Below are 18,438 nucleotides of genomic sequence, written 5' to 3' on the forward strand. Positions count from 1 at the left end.
ACTGTTTTTCTTGGTTGCTCTAATCTTCTTTATATTATAATTATTGTAATTTATCCCCTTTTTTATATGTATATCCCCGTAGTCCAATCCTCCCACTTAGCATCTGACTTGTTTGTTCTCAGAAGATTACCAGACCCAAAGGGGACTCCAATTATTTTAGGTATTTTTTCTACCGGATTGGCTGAGTTTCGGAATGACAGACTCCAACACATGAATGTAAAATAAAACAATGTTTATTAATATATCATACAGAAACTAGCAATAGTATTTAGTCAAACTATATTTGGCTGGTGACTTGTTATTTCATTAACCTTTATATGAGTAAATATCTTGTTCAAACTCAATTGTTTCATCATCAGATATTCTATTCTAATACACATTATTATTCATTATGACATGGTGTCTCTTCATGTTCTTTACAGGGACTTCAATAGGTCGTGTCATACACTTTACATAGATTCTTCCCACTCTTCTTCTGAACAGTCTGTATGATAAACCAACAACTACCAGCCAATGAACTGGCTCACAAAAACCTTCAGAGTTCGTGTCTCAATTTGTAAAAAAATTGCATTTATTCAATTAGACGCCCTTTCTGCATTCAGGTCAACAGGAAATATCAATCAATTCAATTTAACATTACCTTTCAGAACAGTTAATCCTCTATACCTTTATATATCACTTATTAATCAGCCCCTACTCAAATCAGAAATACTCTCCACAAATCAACTCATAATAAATTGAAATTTCAACCTTCAATTTCATACATATTATAAAAAACCTTTCCCAGCTTTAAACAATTCTCAGTTATCTATTATACCCTCTCCTTCCAGCAAGCATTTATATGAGGAGCTTCACTTCAAATTATAGGAAACGTCCGTCTTAAATACCTTACACTTTTATTCATATATTCATTACTTAAGCCTCCCTCCTTACTATATATATTTATTTCTCCTAAAGTCCTCTCCTTAATAAATTAAGTACACCTATGTCGGTAAACTCTTTAGCACTTACGTGTTTGGCCTGGAACTTTCCTCCCTGCTCGGCTTCCTTTCATATCGGTCATTCAGGTACTGGAATGCGGGGGCGCTCATTTGGGGATCTCGGTGATTACGGTGTTCCCCTACCGGGTACTGCACGGCTGGAATCAATCAGTGTCGCATACTCTTTACCGGTCAGCATTTCTTCTTCCGTGGATAGAGGGGTTTTCGAGTAGGTCAATGGTTCGACCACTCATTCGACTGGCTTTGCCTATATAATTCTCAGGGTGTGATTCTTCCTTCTTCCTCACTACGGCTTCCATGTTTACAGGTGAACATTCCTACTGGCTGTCGGGATATGCAGAATTTCTATCACTGCTTCCATCTACCTCAGGTCTGCAGCTATCACCCAAATTAGACTACTGCTCTGCTTTGTATCGTTCTCCAGCTCCTTCAAATCATTCTCCAGACCGCTCCGAGAACTTCCTCCGACTCCTCCGAAAACTTCTTCCGAATCTCTCGAAAACTTTTCCCGAATGCCACGAAAACTTTTTCAGAATCTCCCTCTCAAAATTCCCTCTACTTTCTTCCTGGCCAATAGGAGATCTGCACATCCTTTTTCCTGTGTTCTCATTTGTCTCCTCTCCTCTTCCGTGGGCGGGTCTTCCTTACTCTTTGTGTCCCAACTTCCGTGGACCTCGAACATACGAGAACAATCTAGAAAGAGAGGCGGAAGTTCCGGTCAGCTGAGAAGCGTCACAGCTCCTCCCGTGACCTCACGCGCGCACACCTGGTGACGTCGCCTACCTCTAATAGCGTTTCACCGTGAAATCTTTAAGAGGGCCAGCTTAAACACTCTTGGCCCTTACTATGGTGCATCTGCTTCTGTCTTAATGGGGATTTGTCATGGTATATTACTTTCACTGACTCGTCAAAGAACTTCCATACAAACAAGCTACTACTAAACAGAGAGTGACTGGAAGGTATTTTTGAATTCCAGTGTTTCTTAATCCATGTTGTTTTTACCAGAAAACCACTATTCGTATTACAGTTAAATTCACATAATATTTAACAAATTTCATTAATTAATGTAAGGACGGGTCCTTACAGTACCTAAAAATGATTCCATAAAAATGAGCCAAAATTATAATAGCCGTATATAGAATCGAAAGTCTGAAATGTGGAACCGAGTGATTGCATTAATGATTCGATTCCGTGTCAGCAAACAAAATCACACATTCTTTAAATTCTGTAAGAAAAGTGCTTATTTATTAATGGAGAATTATTGTAACATATTATATGAGGAAGGGAAATGAGTCCACGCTATTCGCCACGGCAGTGCACTCTGCATACATTTCCTACTATAAGATCGTTACGGCACTTTACTATGAATAACCACTCCGTGAGGTTAAAACTCGTTGTTTCCACAATGCCAACCCTCAAGCCACTACAGTTTAACCTAGTTAAACAGCATCGGTCACGATCAGGAAAATCACTGTAAACTGTGGCCAAGTTTTCTACAGATACACTTCCAGTGATGTTTTTCACATTACATGCGCAAGACCAGTCAGTGACAAATGCAAATGAAAAATGTGTAAAAGATGTGTTAGAGCCCATGAGAGGAAAATCTCTACGTATGGAAGGTATTTTATCGACAGAGAAGTTCAGTATTGTGAAATAAAGTTGTAATTCCTACTTCTAGCCAGACCCAGCAGGAGGCCCCCAGCAAAAGACAGATGCTGCTCAGTTTTTATTTTTCCCCAAAGAGGCTCTCACCACTCATCTTGCTTACTTTGCCAACTGACAAATAGTAATTTATTTATCTCAGTTAACATCAATGTAATTACTGTGCATCAGTAATACGAAGGATGAATCATAAGAAGGATGAAAGAATCGCAGTACAGAAATGACTCAGATATAACAACTTAGTACTGTAGTAAAGGATGTTGTTGTTACTGGGTTTTAGGAGCATCAGCGACTAAGATCATATAGCTCCAGCCACTAAAGCCATATTGTCTGTAAATTGCGTATGTTCTGTGGTCGATTTTCTGTTTGCTTGGACGAAAAACCCGAGTTTCCGGAAGAAAAACCAAATCATGCTACCCTCGCCTGAGACCGACTAACTCAGTCACGCTGTGAAAAAGGCCCATAAAAATTCCCCTCGTATCGACGGGACCCAGGTCTTTTCCACCCAGTGTGGGAAGACGGCGATTCTACCAACCGTGCTACCCAAGAGGGCACTATAGTAAAGGGCTACACGTACATCTGAACAGACTAAGTACACTACAAAGACATCATCAGCCATTTTCAATCCACTGCAGGATGAAGGCCTCTCCAGCAACTTTCCAGTTTCTTCTGTTTTGTGCAATGGCCATCCATTTACTACCCACAAACTCATGAATTTCATTCGTCCATCTCCGTCGTTGTCTTCCAGGTATTTTTCTAGTTCCTCTTGGGTACCATTCTGTTATTTTCTTAGTCCGTCTGTCATGTCTTCGAGCTATGTGTCCTGCCCAAGACCATTTTAGTTTTGTAGTTTTGATAAGAATGTCCTTTACTTGAGTTTGCTGCCTAATCCATGTGTTTCTCTTCTTATCTAACAGTGATTCTCAATATAGCTCCAGCTACTAAGGCCATATTGTCTGTCTTTGCTGTGTCGTTCTCAGCTTCTCTTCCATTCTTTTGGTGAATGTCCAAGTTTCACTTCCATAAGTCATAGTGGGGAGTATACATTGGTTCATTATTTTATGTTTCATACAAATTGGGATATTGCTCCTCAGTATGTGACTATATTTCCTGAATGCTATCCACCCAAAATTTATTCTTCTCTTGACTTCCAGCCATTTATCATTATTACAGCTAATGACTTGTCCCAGTTAAGTATATGACTCCACCTTTTCAATTACTGCTCCTTCAATGATTATCCCTTTCTGTGACATACTTGTTCATCTTTACTTTTGTTTTAGCCATATTCATCTTTAGTCCAAAATCTTTATTAACTCTGCATAACTGATTAAGATTTTCCTCTAATTCTTTGGGTAGCATGATGTCTTTGTTTCCATGCAGGAAACAAATACATCAAGCTACCCAAAACTTAATAAGGATTGATTAATTTCCAAAATATCTAATCACATTGGGGAACAATTGTAAATGTGAATTTTTGCGATAAGACTCTTAACTTGGAAATATGAGTCTCGTGTTCTACCGACTGCGCAAGCCGGGCTTTCAAAGTATTTTTCCTTAGTTCATCGACAGATTAATTATTTATGCAATAATGTAGATAACTACGCAATAGTTACACGCAATCGCTATGGTAACATACTAAATTTTATCTTTTAGTGATCTGAATGGAGAAAAGAGGAAATCAAAGAATGATCACGAACTTCATCTATACATCTTGACTGTCCATTCGCCCTTCTTCCGGTATCTGCGATGTGCCTGGATCAGTTACCTAACGGTAAGTAATGCAGTTATACATCAAGGACACGTATTTAAGCGAAAGGCGTAAAAAAGTGGGTTATATAATCACAAGAACTAATTAGGAATATTACCAGTATGCTGTGAGAAAAATAAATTTTTATCTCATTTTTACAAATATACCCATCTCTTACCTCCAAGGAATAATCTGGATTTCCATACAAAAAAGCGTCAGAAAATATCATAATAGAGATAATTTTATGTCGTAAAGTACTTGTAGTTGGCCAGATAATATTCTTTTATATCATATAACAACATTATTTTCAAATTTTCAGCGTCTCACTCTTCAGCTGGAAGATGGAAACAAGTTCCAAACAAGAAATGGGCCGAGGTGAGTGCGATTAATTTAGCACTTATATATTTCACTAAATTTTTATACATTCAGAACAACTCACACGTGCTTATAGTCATGAAATAAATGAACTATTAATATAAAATAAAGGTATCATCGATTTTATATTACACATTGGGCAGCAAATCACAACGAATTACCTTTATAGTATAGAATGTATAGCAATATTTCTATACAATCTCAGAACAATGTATAATATTGGGGGGAACTCACACTAAGATCTTTTTCTTTTAAACTTTTTCCCTTCCAATCTTCCCATGTATGAACTTTATCAGTGACGTTCTTAGAGGTTTATTACATCGTGTAAGGTCACTAGTTCATCCTCGAAATACATTGGTCAAAAAATTAAAGGATCACAACATGGGCGAACGATGTTTGTGTAAATATGAGGACATACGTAAGGTACCTCATAATGTAGTTGAAGCTATGTTCCAGTGAGTTCTTGTCGAAAAGTTTCAAAGCTACCTTAAGAATGGCTTTAATGGAACATGGCACACCAAAAAAAAAAAAAAAAAAATAATAATAATAAATAAAAATAAACCTGTAAAATTGAGGTTACCCGAGAACAGCCTCACCCATCCATGGGTATTATGTGCATAAACTGCGTGGGTTCTCTGTTCGGTTTATCTGTTTTCCTGGATGCAAAACCCAAGTTTACAGAAGGTAAAAAGAAAAAAAATGTCCTCGTCCGAGACCGACTAACTGAGCCACGAAGAGAAAAAGCCCATAATGGTTCCTCGCGTCATTGATGGGATTCGAACCTGTGCCTTTTCCACCCGGTGTGAGGAGGATAGTGATGTATAAATACATCCACGAGGGTACATACACATCAGCAAAGTGCCGTTGGAATGGGTTATGATGTGTTATCATCAGCAAACTGCCAGATACTTTCCCACCTATGATGCATCGCTAAAATCAAGGTTGCAATACGTCTTGCTAAGGCATCTCAGAATTTTTTTCTTTTTATGGATTCAAGTCGGAGAAGCAGACAAGCTAATTGAGGGAGGTCTTGTCTCGGCGTTGACCATCTATATTCCTACAGCCGCCTGATATTACACAATTTTTGCTTCAATCTGCATACTGGCACCAACGTCTTGAAACGGAATTCCTAAGACTGTAATCGAGCACCAAGCAACCTACTGAGTGTAGGTTACTAAGTTGATATAATGACTACGTATTTCATAAAACTGATCTTTTTTGGATTACCGGTAATGTTTGCAACGTCTCTGCAGCACTTTCCCAAGTTAGAAGAACTTGAGGTTAGCACGCTGTTCAAACTGTAACATTCCGCAATCAATCAGCTGTGACAAACGAGTTAGGTGGTCGAGAGCCAGTTCCCACTTGGTATGTGTGCTCACCAAGGTCAGCGTCCGTCTTAGCTTGCACGAAACCTTATGGTCGTAGCTCAAAGGATTTAAATACCGGCATGCGATTCCGGGAACGTTTTGAATGCAATACGCACAGTAGACTGTCAAAATAACGGAACATTCGAGCTAACGGCGCATTGAGATCGGATCAAATGTCCCATTAGTGATAAACCCCTGGCTTGTAGCCGTGAAAAGTATTGTGTACAGTGTGTGCCTTTTGTATGCAATAAAGAGTGCTGCTTCGTCTTGCAGTGCCGAAAAAGGAAAACGGCAAGTCACGTGATTACTGTATTTGTTTACGTTCGTCATTTTGAAAGTGAATTATTATTATTAGCTACATGATACAAGGAAGCCTGAGGCTTATGCTGCACCAGTCAAAAAAGAAAAAGAAAATTCCCCGAGTTACCCTGAGAGAGAGAGAGAGAGAGAGAGAGAGAGAGAGAGAGAGAGAGAGAGAGAGAGAGAGAGAGAGTAGAAGGGAATCACCGAAAAAGAGAAGAATGATGATATCCAGCTCAGGACCCTGGGTGTGCCAAGCCCATACTCACCAGATGTGACCCCCCTGGGGTTCTGCAGATACCGCTGTTTTACATTTATTTTAAATCAAAAACCCCTCACTATAGCTCCTAAAGTTAATAAATCTCATAGAGAAAAAAAAAAAAAAAAAAAAAAAAACACCATTAAAGCTTAGTGACAAACTTGATATAATCCAATCTATTACATTACCCAGAAAGTTAATTCATTCAAAACAGGCAAATCGACGTTCTCTGGTCGATTTGCCTGTTTTTTTGGGAACGAAAAACCCCATAAAAGTTCCTCGACTGGATTCGAACCCGGGACTTTCCCGCCTGGTGTTGGGGAAAACGGTGACGATGCTAACTGTGTTACTGTGGATCGTCAACATGTTTATATGTTTTAAGATTGCAATTTTATTGCAATCTTAATCTGTCTATTTCTTATTTAGCCTCATTATTTCTGCATTAAATATATTAAAAATAAAACTTTCTACAAACCGGAAAAATTCTGAAAGTCTACTGTATATCACTTGATAAGTAATCTACGATAAACCTGACAAAGCAGATAAAAATAACAAGAGTCACCAACGAATAAAATACTGTACAGCACAGTATATTCAAACATTGCACTGGTTTTGCAATAAGAGGCTCAGGGATTTTATGTAGATTAAGATAATAAGTCGTTAGAACCACACCGAAGTTTTCCTACACGCGGTCAGCGGAATAACAAAGAGGGTTGAATCCCCCTCTCCCCAATCGTTCCGTCGGGATTTTTGCTTTAAAAAGCTTAGAAAATACGAGAGATACATTTTAAAAAAAAATCTCTTTTTAATTACATGCTATATTAATACACATTTAATTGCAGTGTCTCGCTATTTGACAGGGTAGAATGAACCCTCGACCTCCCCATACTGAGATTCTAGCGACTCCTATAAATATATAATTACATCGAAAATAGTTATTACCACAACCAATATTCGAAACATTCATAAAGGGAAAACTAAAAACAATGTTAAATAATGAAAACTGCTGTAAACGGATATATCGCCTGTGGTACAAGAAAAATAACACAAGTAAAAATTTTCCAATTGATTCTTTATCAAAAACTCAATAACGGTATTTTTTGAGTTATTTTTCTTGTGCATAGGCGATATTATGTACATTGTATTGTACTGCCATCTTAGGTAAATTATAATTTTCTCTTATTTCTGAAAGAAAAATTCCAAAATTTTTAGCTCACCCATAGTCACTGGAGTTGGGTTTACAGCCACTTGTGCTACTATGGTGCTAACGGGAATTATACTAGAAGAAAATTCTGTCAACTACAGCCTGAGTTAATTAACTCAGGAAACGCTTTCGAAAATTTCCATTAACCACAAAAATCAGGTGTGCATACTGCACCAATTTAATTACATTACATAATTTTTAAGCTTACCGAACTATATTTTTAAATTTACTGTGGCGTTGATATTTTACATCTTATACTTGATTTTTATATTATAATAAAATATTATATTTACCACAAATGTTATTCCTTTAACAGGGAACACTACGAACAAATATTATCGCAACTCCACCGATATTTAGTGACAGCAACAGACGATAGTTTTGTAGAGTTACGCCGCCTGGTGGATACATTCCAACAATCGCTTGTATCATCACCAGTAACTAAAAAACTATTTTGGAAAGTAAGTAAACTTGTGTATAGCTGATAAAATACTTGAATTCTTATTTTAAACTACTTCGCTTTGTGTAAAAGTTAAAACAACTAAAGGATAAAGTATTTATCAGCCACCTTCTCTCACTAAGCTTGTTTTATTCTTGTACTGTCAAGGTGACACATAGAATACCTCTTGCTAGATCAGATACAGGCGAATAATATAACAATATATAAAATAATATAATATATGGAATAATGTAAAAGAAAAATGTGTGTACAAAACATTCACTAAATTTTACTGTATGCAACGAAACAAACTAATACGATGTAGGCGAACAAAATCAGTCCTCAGTCAGGGCTTTTTTTTTTTTTGATGGAAACTGGCTGTAGCATAAAAGTAATTTACGGACATGATTGCTTAGGTTGAGTGGGGGTATGCCGCTTGTAATCTTCCTTATGGCCTGGTAGAGTGCTGTTGTGTCTTTCTGGAAGTAATCTTTCAGGTTAGTTATCGATGTCTTCTGTTGCTCGATGAGGTCTATCAGGCCCCTTCCTCCTTCTTTCCGAGCTATTGTCATCTTTCCATGGCTGACTTCGGATGGTGTTAGCAGCTCTTGGTCATCATTATTCTTGTCTTTCTCATGATATCCTCCAGTTCAGTGTTAGTCCAATCTATGATCCCGAAGGTTGTTAGGACTGGGACTGCATAGGCATTTATAGCTTTAGCTGTGTTCTCTCCATTCAGCTCTGCTTTGAGCAGGCTTCTGAGTCTAATGGTATTTTTCAGTCAGGCGGGCCTTGATCTCCTTGTGTTCTAACTGCTGAGCCTGCACAATCCCCATATATTTGTAGGTCTTTCCCCCTGTCATGGCTTCGATCTCTTTATCAGTCTGCAGCTGGTAAAGAAATCTATCCATCCTGATATCATTCTTGCTGAATTCGCCAACCGAGAATAACCGAGTAGTTATTCTCGGTTGGCGCGTAGAGCTTAATGTCATCCATGTATATCATGTGGTAAACGGTGTACGGGTTTTTCCTTCCATATTTGAGGTTATATCACTACTTGCTGTTGTTGAGCATGTGGATAGCTGGAATATTATTATTATTATTACAATATTGCAATGAAATTAAGCAGAAATATTCATTATGTATTTTCTATTCAACAAATAAAACAAGTTTAATTTTCCACAAAAAGCGATTTCTCTAATTTCCTGGCCGTCCACGAGATGAAAACATCGAAATGTCTGTTGCAGTGTAATCCTGGTTTATATTCTATGGCTCTGTTACTAAAACATTTAGAGTTTCCTCAGCTGGCTATGCTTAGTTCAGTGGCGTTCCAACTTATCGTTCAGATGACGACCTTAGACATTCGTATAACTACCATAATTCACAAAATCGTTGCCGAAGTTAGCTGTTATTTTCTGCTTATACGTATATTAATAAAATAACCAGACTAATTCAATTATTAAAAATAATAATTTAAAAAATTTCCATTAACCTGTAGTAGGTGCGATCAGCCTAAAAGTACCCTTTTCCTGACATGCATTCAGAATTGACTTCAAATGTCTACAATATCTGTAATGCTTGGAGACATAGCTGAAATCATTTTATGGAAGCTGATTCAGGAGTGCGTTGCATTACCTTGAAAATAAGGAGCAAATTTTGGAAATAAAATCCACAACTTTAAGCAGACTGCCTGATTAGCTATCAGCTGACCAATTAGTCTAAGTTTTGAAATGTTCATGGAAACGCATTAGTCGAAAGCTAGCTACCGAATATATATGAGAAACAACCGGAATTCGCATAATGATACTATATGTCCCACACACGTCTTTGACCAAAAAAAAAAAAAAACTTAGTATTGGGGCCTTCATCATGCAGCCTGATCTTGCGCATTGTGGCTATTCGTGTTCCTAAATTCAGATACTAACTAGAAGTTTTAGTACCTAGGGCCAAATACAAAACAAAAGTACTTTTGATTTTCATGAATTTTTATTAAATTATTATTTAAAAATTAAATTTATTTTACTTAATTATTAAATAATGATTTAATAAATTTATAATTTGATTAATATCGTTTCAATTATTTTATTTTATATTAATTAAATTATTAGCACTAATATTAGTCATACCGTGTAAAGAAGCCAGGCTTTTGCTGCATCAGCAAAGTAATAATGGCTAAAGGAAAACTTCCTGCAATCCAGTCTTACCCCCCTCTTCTTTGTCCCCCCTTCCAAATCTGAATTTATGCTTCTGGTTAAAGAATCATTTGATACCACGAAAATTTCACTCCCATTCATTTTGTTTTCTCTCTCACATATATCAGAGATCTGAATCATGAATCAGGCCATCAGATGACTACGCGTTAATTCGTCATTATGACTGCAGTCACGAAAACGTAATAAAATCATGCACAAAATATATATAGTTTCAAAATTCTAAGCAAACAAGAACAAAAAATTGCTGAGAGGAATCAAATTGTTTGTCTGACCTAATTGCAGTATCTGTTTAGTGGTATGTGTTACGTTATAAAGATGTTGTAAATATACAATATTTTGTTTTTACTCGTATAATTATTTAGAATCTATTATTATTAGTGTTAACTAGTACAAAACTTGCAAGAGAGGAACCAAAAGTTAACCAGGTTAATTTTATCCGTAGGATCCAAATTTGTTTCCGCTAGTGGTCACGAAGTTTCGCTATCTACTGGCAGCCCCGGAAGATACTGAGAGTCAAACAGTGGGCGTCACAATGGATAAGCTAAAGTGAGTGCAAGTATATTAGAGATAAAGTAAGCTAAGTTGTAATATCTGTTTATACTCTGGAATAGCCATATGGCAAGGGAAGTGTTAACAACTTCATTGTTCATCAGCCACAATCGGTATTTACCTAACATGGGCAACGTATTAACTTAACGTCGAGCAGAATCCAACATGCTACTAGTATGAATTCGAACCCTCGCAGCTATAGCCGAGTTGAAAATAAATTCATGTTTGTACTGTTATCAAACATGTTTGTAAGTAAGGATATCTATACCCAGTACCATCATAGATGGTACTGGGTATAGATATCCTTACATACAAACATCTGTACCCAGTACCATGAGGATATCTGTATGCAGTACCACACAACCACGATTTTCCCGTCACCCACCTGCCAAGCTGTCCCTACACTCCTCTTCACCTGTCACAAGCCACCATCAAACTTTCAGTGGAACCTTCCGTACAGGACGAAATGTTCCAAATCGGATGCAGACATCAAGTGGAGACTGGCACAACATCCTTCCCACCCCAGTCAAGCTACAAATATTCGGGTTACGCTCCTCAAACTACTGCCTCTTCTGTGCCACTCCAGGTACCCTGGAACACATACCTGGCATGCCCTGTGAACAAGGAACTCGTCAAATACGCTTTGGATGCAGCAAAGCTTGCCTGCAACCACGCCCACACTCCGGAGGACTACAGGTACCTACTTCACTCTGAGCAGACAGCACACACCACCTGCAACTTCCTATTCATTGCGGCCAAGGCCGTCATTTACAACTTCTACTTGAAGAACACAAGAAGCAGTGACGACGTGCCTCCTGTCGATACATCGGCGCAACATCTGAAGTGGAGCCTATGGAGGAAGTTGCAGAGCAGACTTCTACTCGAATTCCACAGCAAAAAACCAGAAACTGTGGATCATCTTAACAGCGAATGGAACAGTGGCGGTCACCTCTTCACCATCACCGAACAGTCCATCACCTTCAACGTGTGACACTTAATATGAGAATGATCCAACGCCAAGAAACTTCTTAATACCCGAAATTGAAATGTTGAAACGTTTGTATTTCATTCTAAAAAGTTTTCTTTATCTTTCCTTTTTTTCTTTGTACAGAGAATGTAAATAGTTGTTGTTGAAAATGTATCTACTGTTGACGTTTTAATAAAAAAAAAAAAAAAAAAAATCTGATAATACTGCGTACAGATATCCTCCTTGCAATTTAAACTTACAGTATTCCGTTTGTAGAGCAATACCTAGCTGATTCGTGACCTCAACATAAAAAGTTGACATATCAGCCTGAATATCTTTAAAATAAATATTTTATTTTATTTCGTTTTTAATGATACAGAACAACAGAAAGAAAACAATTGAATAAATTATATAAAGTATGAGTAAAAACAATACATACCTCTTTAAAAATAGGTAATAGAATAATTCTGTGGAATTCCAAAATGATTTAGAGCTGAACCTCTTTAATGCTTGTAATATTTATTAATAATATTTACGTAGATATTTCAAGTCTGATGTCCGAGTTTTCTGATGGTATAAAGGTGTGAAGGGTGGCTAATGACATTATCCAAGTTATGACACCTTAACAAGATCTAGATAAAATAGTCGGTTGGACTTGAAAATGGCAAATTAAGTATAACAGCAAGCAAGGTACTGAATTTGGACAGCAGTAATTCTGTTACTGCTGTTCAGTTTTAAAACTGCGAATATATTTCTTATTCCCCGCTAAGAAATTCGAATCTTTGGTGTGGGGCGGCCTTCTTTTTTAATCGCATTTTTTTTTTTTTGGAGAGATAATTGCGAAAAACTAAACTGCTGAAGTTTGTTCACTGTCACGTGATTTACTTCATGGGAAAGCATGGAGGCCATGATCGAATCAAATTTCACAAAATTGTGTGTCCTAGAAATAATGTTTTACTTACACATCACCTCATAATATAACTTCAACTTATCAAGTTCAAGCTCAAATCGCAATTAAGCTGTAATACATAATTAGACTGTTGAATGTTCAGTATTGACTTTAACACTGATATTATTTAGTTACTTAATGGGAATTCGGGCGAATAACAAAAAGACACCGACATTGTGGCTACACACCCATCATGGTCAACGATGAAATCTGCACTGCGCGCTTTACAGTGACTTTGATTCGTTTCATCCATAAAAAATTTATATTGGCAAGTTGCCAATATGCTAGTTGTCAATGGCAACCAACTACCAGATATTCGCTGGAATGCAAAATGTGTCACTGCCTGGAGCAAAGTGAGGCCTACGGTTAATTAAACTTCAAAGTTGGAAACGATTTCGTGTTTTTATTTGTTTATTATTGAAATTATTACTGGAAATAGAGGATGCGCATAATATATGCAGGTCCCGTTAATTAAAATATTCATTGCGCTGCATTGTTCTTCACAAAATTTCATATAACTCCGTTCACTGTATATCTAGATATCAGGAAAAGACACATATAAGTGAACATTAGATTGAACTTAGCAGAAATCACCACCTATTGCCCTTTGGCGATGTGGGCGGGGCGCCCTTTCCCGGCCAACTCTTTCTCCTTAGCCTCGGCGGGGGGAGCGACGGGGAACCGTCGCCACCCCTCTTCTTCTCTTCTCCTAGTAGGGCGTGGGCATGCCCCACTGATCTCCTGGGGTCGCCTTCCCTATTGGCCCCATATTTCTGATTTCCCCCGCGCCTTCAACCTCCCTTCCCCCGACTCTGACTGAACCTCACAACAAATGCCTCCCACAACAAAATCTAAATGTTCAAAATTGCGCATCACCCCTTCTTGGTTTGTAATCTTTTAGCGTCTCACCCCATTAATCGCGCGCGCCTTTATTTTTATTTTTTTTTTTCCTTTCCTCTTTTAGGTCCTAGCCACTGAAATCTCAGGAAATTAGGTGGTAGAACCTGCCAGAGTATAAATATCAAACTATTGGATACGTGGTCTGCCTCCACGGGGCCACGTGCGGGCAACGTTGGGCCTCAGCATGAGGTCCATCACACTACATTTACAAAATCCATACACATTTAAATCTCTGGCCTTCCCAACGAACTGGTACACCTACAATGAAAGAAACGCGTAGATGGGGGAAATCTCTGGTACCGTTTGACACAAAATACGCTTTACACTACTCGGAGTCTGAAAATTTGGAAGCCCCCAATGTTCAGTTGAAGTATCGAAGTCAGAGTTGAAACTTTTTTGGCAACATTCACAGAACTGCGTGACAGACATAAAAGGTTTTACACAAAGGATTGCCACCAGAAACGAACTAAGTGTACGCATTAAATGTTTTTTGGGGTATTCGGTTATCTGAATATCTCGGAAATATAAGATGTTTCTCAAGCATCTTGGAAAGAAGTGGAAAGCATCTTGTCCCATTTTAAGAACTGGGTCCAGTGTTACTGGAAGAATTTATAGAAATGATTTACACGGACATGATTTGTGATGTAAGTTTCGCTTTATGATTTGATTAACTTATGCTTTAAATGGAGGTGCATTTCTTTAGAGCACTGTTTCCCAACGGGGGTGCTGCAACCATCTTCAAGTGTGTCACGAGATTGGGGAAACTACATGAGTTCAATGGCAATTTCTTTGGGTGTGGCTAGAATACAGCGTCTTTTAATCAAAGTGTGACTCGAGTGATAAAAGGTTCGGAACCACTGCCTAAGAGGACATTACTTGTTCTTTTTCTCAACTCTTAGAGTTTCTGAGTACTGGAGAACTTGATGAACTCTGAGAAGACCGCTACACGTTTCACAGTATTGTAGAGAGAGAGAGAGAGAGAGAGAGAGAGAGAGAGAGAGAGAGAATGTGAATTAGTTTCTTAAACACGCAATCTGACTGGTAACTATGGACAAATATCGCTGATGGGTGGAATTTGTTTGTTTAGAAGGTTGCTAGAGAGATTTTATACGTCGCGCTTGTGCGAGTAGATAACCTATTGATTGAAGCAAAGGAGCAAACATAAAAAAAGCTTGAAGAAAATTGATTTGCTTTTACGTGCTACTGAAGGAAACGCCCTACAATTCAGCCATAAATACAAAAGACAGAAAACAGTAACAACACTTTTTTCCCTAGTAACCTCGATTTAGAGAATCCTTCTCAAAATAAAGGTAAAATGCATTCGCAGAGTTGCTTGGGGAAATGCACAGCAATAACACAAAATATTAGTGATGCAATTAATATAAAATTTTAGTGAGAGTATTACTGCAATTCTAGTTATCATTTAGATATGTCCAACAAGACGATTACTACGTGTGGAGCATTTGCAGTAAAAGTGGAATTTGAAGATTTTTGTTATTGTTCAAGTAGGTATTTTTCCTGATGATAAATGAACACCTAGTATACAAAAGTAACAATAAAACCGTATAGCAGCATAGTCGGAAAATGGGGACAAAATTGTCCTGAGATAAAAAAGTAAGTTAATAAATTGACACAGAATGTGAGAAAATTTGAGAACCCATTAAATAAACTCGACGATTTTCTTTCTTTAAATTTATGTAAGATTTAGTAGGCAAAATGAGGAATTTTATTCTTTCTGGGAAAAAACAGAAAACGTAATTTAACTTACCTAAATTTAAATAGAATGGGACTGCAAACACAAAGGTGGAGTAAAGTAACATAAATACACTGTGCTGCTGTGCACACAAATTGTTTGTCCCACAACGTTGCAAGTCACATGACCACAGTTGTGGATATAAATGCAGCACAACAACCTTTCTAGTATCAGTTAAGCGTACAAATCGTAGCAAGAATGGGGAAAAGGAGTGATCTAACTGATTTCGAACGTGGAATGATTGTAGGCGCAAGACGTGCTGGATAAAGCATCTCTGAAACGGCAGTTCTCCTGAACTTTTCACGCACCACAGTTTCAAGGGTATATCGAGAATGGTGCAACGAACAGAAAACATCCTCTCAACGGCACTCCTGTGGAAGAAAATCGCTTGTTGATGATGAGAGCGGTCAGAGGAGGATGGCTAGAATTGTGCAAGCAAACAGACGGGCCACAATGTCGCACATCACCTCAGAATATAACCTTGGTGCGCAGAACAAAATATCTCAACGGATCATTAGTCGCACTTTGTCGCGAATGGGTTACAACAGCAGACGGCCACATCACGTACCTTTGTTATCAATAAAGAACAAGGGAGCAAGCCTCCTGTGGGCACAGCAACACCAGCACTGGACTATCGAGGATTGGAAAACAGTTGCTTGGTCTGATGAATCGAAGTTCCTGGTGCATCATGTTGATGGAAGGCTCAGAATTTGGCGAAAACAACATGAATCTATGGACCCGTCATGTCTGACGACTACTGTGCAAGGTGGCGGGGGCAGTGTTATGGTGTGGGGAATGTTTTCTTGGCACACGTTGGGTCCATTGATACCCATAGATCCACATCTGAATGCCATATCGTACCTAAACATCTTTGCTGACCAAGTGCATCCGTTCATGTTGACAGTTTATCTTCAGTCAGATGTTACTTCCAGCAGGATAATGCGCCGGTGCACAAAGCCCGAATCACAATGGAATGGTTCCAGGAACATGACTTTTTTTTTTTTTTTTTTTTTTTTTTTTGCTGCAGTGGCCCGCTCAGTCCACCGATCTCAATCGTATTGAACATCATTGGGATGAGCTGGAAAGGGCTGTTCGCTTCATGCCTGCACTTCCGTCCAATCTCAAGGAACTGCGTGACACACTCATGTCTGCATGGTACTCCATTCCTGCACAACGTTTTCAGCATCTTGTTCAATCCATGCCTAGACGAATTCAGGCTGTTTTGAAGGTTAAGGAGGCTCAACACGCTACTAGGTAGGTGTACTTAATAAAGTGGCAGCACAATGTATATAGACATGATAATCGCTTAAGCAAGCTTTCTTTCATTTTAAAATTCAAAAATTCTTAAAGATTCTAAAAATTGTCAAAATTTCTCAAAATCCAAAGTGTAGAATTTTGAGTTCCTAGACTTTTTTTTTTTTTTACATAATTGCGCTTATTGTCTTCACAATATTTACCTGTATGTCTGTCCATCCATATGTAAAAACTGGATTCCTAGTGGACGATTTTCATTAAATTTTATATTTGGGCATTTTAGAAAGAGTTGTCGACTTTTTTTTACTTAAAAAAATATATAAGTTAGGTCGAAGGATAACTGTTGATACAACAGAGAAAGCCAAGAAGAAGATTTAAAATCGGATTAATAGAAATCTGGAAATTATTATTTCTTTGTCCGTCCGTCCCCATGTAACAACTCGAAGCTCAGCGGATGGATTTTCATGAAATTTCATATTTATTTTAATTCGGCAATATTTTTCCATATACATATATCACGTAGGCTATGTATATACTCTGTCTAGTAGCTGAAGCACTGGATCTTATGTTTGTCACCATGTGCAATTTTGTGATGCGCTAAACCGAAATTTTTCGATTTGCGCATAAACGTCGTTGCTTTTATCTCTTTTTTGTTATAAATCACGAATTATTACTACAGTATTTGCCAACGCTCCTGAAACGTAACGCACTGCTTACGTTAACTAACTTGTTATTTTATTTTATTGGGATAAAAACAAACGAACAAAACAAAACAAAAAAATGAGAAAAATATTACAAGTTGTGCAAACCATGTATGTGCTGCATATAAGACATTGTACTTTTAAAAGTTATGCTCTCTGAGCTGTGGAAAGCTTACCAACTCTGAGGTCCAGTCAACGATAAACAGGAACTTTACCAGCAGGAACAGAGTTAATTATCCCGTTGTACAAGACAATAAGGTTTGAAAACCTTATTCTATGAAGGACATAGGTCTGTTGGAAAGGGTGCAAAAAGAGCAATGAGATTAGTTGAGGACACGAAAAGTCATTCTTACAAAGAAATTCTTTTTTGGAGTTCTGAAAATTAGTCTCTGGATACTAGACATCTGCGAAGTGATCTAAGTGAACTAGATAAGACTTTAGAGGGGTTAAGTAAGCTAAATGTTGTTGACATATTTATATTTACTCTTTCTCAGAAGAAATACAAAAAGCAGGCATAAATTAAATTAAGAAAGAATGGCTTGCAGAACAGATGTATAGAAATTTGTTTTCAATCACAGATTAATTGATTGAGAACTGGAGTTGTAGAAGTGAGTACTTTGAATAAATTTTAGACAAATTATTAGAGTGGGATGGAAAATGAAGTAGGTAATGTTTCTTTGTTTTTTTATAGTGTTGCATAAGTTTCGTTTGCTTGTATGACGTTGTCAATGCTAATACTAATTAAAAATTAAACCCTTGCAACGTTTCTAGCCACATTCAGGTGATGAAAGGAACGAT

At 37.7% G+C, this 18,438-nt stretch overlaps 1 protein-coding gene across 2 annotated transcripts in view; it reads left to right on the forward strand.

The window, feature by feature from the left end:
• The window catches only part of LOC150090383 (uncharacterized protein C12orf56-like), a 104,072-nt gene that overhangs the window by 50,796 nt on the left and 34,838 nt on the right, over nt 1-18,438 (forward strand). For both annotated transcript variants that reach the window (XM_090389843.1, XM_090389842.1), the window contains exons 4-7: nt 4,317-4,434; nt 4,730-4,785; nt 8,232-8,376; nt 11,010-11,113. In XM_090389843.1, the coding sequence (XP_090245969.1) occupies nt 4,317-4,434; nt 4,730-4,785; nt 8,232-8,376; nt 11,010-11,113 (423 nt within the window). The remainder of the gene's footprint in view (nt 1-4,316; nt 4,435-4,729; nt 4,786-8,231; nt 8,377-11,009; nt 11,114-18,438) is intronic.

This window comes from Mastigoproctus giganteus, chromosome 2 (assembly GCF_048544385.1).
Source record: "Mastigoproctus giganteus isolate SK-2022 chromosome 2, ASM4854438v1, whole genome shotgun sequence".
NCBI lineage: Eukaryota > Metazoa > Arthropoda > Arachnida > Uropygi > Thelyphonidae > Mastigoproctus > Mastigoproctus giganteus.